Below are 4353 nucleotides of genomic sequence, written 5' to 3' on the forward strand. Positions count from 1 at the left end.
CCAAAATATATATTTCAACCATTACTAAATTTACGCAATTTCCACTAGTACCAAACTAGCAATATAATCAAAATTTATACGAGTTTTAAAGTGCACAATATCAAGCAAAAGCAACCAATTTAACCGAAAAAAAAAAAAACCATTAATTAAAGAACTACTTTATCTTGTTTGCTAATCCAACGTCCAGCCAAAGTTCCTCGAGTTAATGAATAGATACCTAGAAGTTAGAACCTAGTCGACCATAAAGAAAGATATTAATCCTCACCCCTTGAATAGACATGCTCTAACTTATGGACATATTATATAATTGAACCCATTAACTTCACCTTAAATAAATACGGACAGGCCTTATGAATAGAAAATATTTCATATAAACAAGCAAACTTTTCGGAATAAAATAACTATAATAAAAATTAACATTATAAATTATTCTTCTTACAATTAACATAATTAGATATATCAGTTGACCTCTTCGCAGCGAAGCATCTCTACAACCTGGGTCATGGTGGGCCTATCATCCTTGTCTTCTGCAACGCATTGCAAAGCCACCTTGAGCAGAAGCTCCATCTTAGCCGAGTCATATATGCCGGCCATGCTTGGATCTACAATCTCCTCAATATTCCACGACTCCCTTGAAGCTTCACCATCAGCATGCATGATCTTCTCCCTCACCAGCGTGTCCAATCTAGTATGCTCTTTCGCCCCTCCGCCACCAGAGCTATGCTGCGTACCTGTGGGGCTCTTTCCAGTAACTATTTCCAGCACCACAATCCCATAGCTATAGACATCAACTTTAGAAGTGATAGGAAGATTATAAACCCATTCAGGAGCCATATAACCTCTAGTTCCTCTCATCTTTGAGAAGCTTGAATGATCATGCTCACTTCTATTCAGTAGTTTAGACAGACCAAAATCTGCTACCTTTGGTTGATAGTTGGAGTCCAAGAGTATGTTATGAGGCTTTACATCACAATGTAAAACCCACTCTAGGCACTCTTCATGCAAATAAGCTAGGCCTTTCGCTGTGCCCACTGCAATATCAAACCTCTTTTTCCAATCAAGTTCGTTAGAAGTAAGTTTTTCTGCTAAGGTTCCATGCTCCATGAACTCGTACACCAGAAGCCTATGCTTTCCCTCTGCGCAGTATCCCCAGATGTCTATCAAGTTCATGTGGTTAAGCCTCCCAATGGTATTTACTTCTGCTAGGAATTCGGCTTCTCCTTGGTTAGCTTCGTCGAGTCTTTTGATTGCTGCAACTCGCTTATCGGGCAGTATACCTTTGTATACTACCCCTACCCCTCCTCGTCCAATCACTTCAACGAATCCCCGTGTGGCCTTTTTCAGATCAGAAAACTTGAATCGCTTGAATCTAGACATCAGGAGGTATCCTTCTGCAACTTGGTCGGAATTCTTACTGCTCATGAACAAGAAAAAGAGCACCAGGAAAATGCAGGTTACCTCTAGGCCTCCCACTGCAGTAGCAAACCAAAGCAAAAGCTTCACTGTCTTATTTTCATACGTTCCTCTAACTTGCCTGCTAAGTTCGACTGTGCAATTCAACCTTGATTCGGCGGCATCCAGCGTCTTGTTATAGACAAAACCAGCTTTGGGTACTTTTAAATAAAAGTCTCCCTCAAAATTTGGTGTAAGTTGTCCATTGAGTAACTCATACTTGGGGTAACATAAATAGCCACCGTACTCATCTGCGTTAAATCTAAATTGGAAACCTTTGCAACCACACGTCGTCAGGCATTCGTTTTCACAGTGTTGTAAGGTCACATTAGGCTGGAACTTTATATCATTGCCAAAGAAGTCAACATGAGAAAGTTGGACAAAACTAGACAGCTCTTCATGACTCTGATTGCAAGGGAGATTGAAGTCTGCTTCACACCCAAAAGACCAATCAGTTGGATCTTTGATCTTGAATCCCTGCAAGCAAGAGCATCTCCTGCCGGAAGCATGATCATAACTACAAACACTATTTGGCCCACATATGCCATGAATCGTGCATGGATCCGACACCGCTTGCCATGTGACAACCCAATCCCACCCTTCATTCATTGCTTCCAGGCTGTATAATCGAAGGTTACCATCACGATCAAGAGTTAATCTTCTGTGAGTTTTCACACCAAAATCTGTATCTAGGATCACCAAATGATCAGATGACCAGATATAGCCCGACTCGTTCAGTACTGCAGCTCTACTAGAGTTGTACATAGACCTTCCGGCTAGTCCAGGATCACTAAGCAATGGATCAGGCCAGTAGAGACTGGATACAACAGGACCTTGGTATAACAGTCGAAGTACATTATCGTTGTCAAAAAATAGCTTATAGTAGCCAGAAGAATAGTCTACTTTGCTTGATTTTGATACAAGGGTTGAAATCCTGGTTAGTGTTTGTTGTGGAAGAAGAGTATCTGTTGGTGAATCAAAGCTCTGCCAGATGACACTACTCTGAGAATGATTTAGAACAAGATTTCCCGTGTTTTGGAGCTGTAGTTGCAATTTCGAGGACTCTAAAGGGGTCGAGGCTGCTGTTCTGGTTGCCCAAACAGTTATACCAACAGAGTTTGTTAGGCGAAGCTTGCCATCTTTCGAAAGCGAAAGCTGTGAACCTGTTCCATCAACCGGATCATCTCGGTTTGCCATCCAAACAACGGTCGGAGCTGAGGACCTTGTCAACCATATGGCGAAGCAGAAAGCGTTTTCACCGACCGGGAAAAATCCCGCAGAGAAATCACCATTGGGAGAAACCAGTTTGTCGTTCGGGTTCGCAACAGATAAAGATGAGCCTCTGAGAACGTCAAATTTTTCTGATGATGAAGATAGGAGAGGAGTTTGGATGAGCAAAATAAGAAGGAAGAAAATTGAGATATCCATGATGAGAATGCAAGAGGGTTATGTAGTGGAGATCATCTTTCTACTTTCTGAGTCTTTATCTACGGTACTGATACATGCATATATATAGGAGCAGAATGCAAATGTTCGCCATTTGTTTTCCCAGCCCACTTGTTAATAAACTAAAACGAACGTTTGCAAGACCATTCCTCAGACAAACCATTCCATAGACAAAGAGTACTATGGGTGAGAAACCACCGGAAGTCACTGTTTTATTATTGTACGTTAGTGTTGATTTTTCGAACTCAATGGAGATTTTCAGATTGTTGACGTGTATTTTTCATTTATAACGTCATTATTTAGACAAGAAATTAAGAAGTCGATTGAAATCTTAACTCTTTATATACCAATCTTCATGCATGGAAGATTTTCTGATTAATGGAGGTGTAATTCAGCGATGGACATCATGTCATGATCATGTAGTCAAAGTACAGCTTAAAACCTCAATTATATATGGCCTTGCTTGATGGTGCAAGTTTACGTTGCCTCTCGCTAGCTAGCTTAGGGTTATCTGATTAATGTTAATGTAATGGACAAGTACTTTTACATGTATAAATTTATTTTACAAAAAAGTTAATTCCACTATAAAAAATTGATTTTTTTTTTATTTTTTTTACAGTGAAGTCTATTTTTTTATAAAAATTCTGTTTAAAACTTGTAAATCTTATATATATATCATTATTCTCTTTTAAAACATACTGATAAGACTTTTTTTCTAAGCAGGCTTCACAATATATATATATATATATATATATATATATATATATATATATTATTTTCAATGTCTATTACAGGAACATGATCTATATATATAATATATGGAGCTGGGTCCTGTTCATCGTGTCAAGCAAGCCGGCAAGGAGTGATTTTTTATTAGGTGTTGTGGGGGTATGCTACCAAATAAATTGTATTTTATTAAATGGGGTGCCGGTTGTACCAATTAAATTGTAGAATAATGCTACCATGCATCACGCAATGCAACAAACGTATATATTATGCCATACACAGTGTTTATTGGATTTTCTTATCCAATATATATATAATTAAGGACACTAGAGGATTTTTTTATTTAATTTTTTTTCTTGTTCTCATATAATTAATAAGTATTTGAATTGTTCAATGCGGGAGTTTATAATATCGATCAAAGTGCATGGCCGTGTGGGGGTCAGGCCAAATATTGTGAAAAATATTGTGTATAAATTATTTTCTATATAAGATTGAAGAAAAATGAGACTTCTTAAATATTCATATTGTTATTCTTCTGACGCATGGATTCAAATATTTGAATGACATTATAATTAATTTTTGGGTCAATTGTTGAATAACGAAAACGACCTATTTAGGTATATATATGGTTTGGATGTTTCTATACCCCCAAACTTTGTAAAGAGTAATATTAAATACAGTCTTAAGATTTGCAAGTTCTACGCACTCCCTTTGAAAAAAAAAGTGGAG

At 37.7% G+C, this 4353-nt stretch overlaps 1 protein-coding gene across 1 annotated transcript; it reads right to left on the minus strand.

The window, feature by feature from the left end:
• Nucleotides 1–408: 408 nt before the first annotated feature.
• Nucleotides 409–3059, minus strand: LOC121261877 (putative receptor protein kinase ZmPK1). Its single transcript, XM_041164284.1, has one exon. The coding sequence runs from the start codon at nucleotides 2878–2880 to the stop codon at nucleotides 460–462; it is 2421 nt and encodes an 806-aa protein (XP_041020218.1). The 5' UTR covers nucleotides 2881–3059; the 3' UTR covers nucleotides 409–459.
• Between the last annotated feature and the right edge of the window lie 1294 nt (nucleotides 3060–4353).

The sequence above is a fragment of the Juglans microcarpa x Juglans regia genome, chromosome 4S, assembly GCF_004785595.1.
Source record: "Juglans microcarpa x Juglans regia isolate MS1-56 chromosome 4S, Jm3101_v1.0, whole genome shotgun sequence".
Taxonomy (NCBI): Eukaryota; Viridiplantae; Streptophyta; class Magnoliopsida; order Fagales; family Juglandaceae; genus Juglans; species Juglans microcarpa x Juglans regia.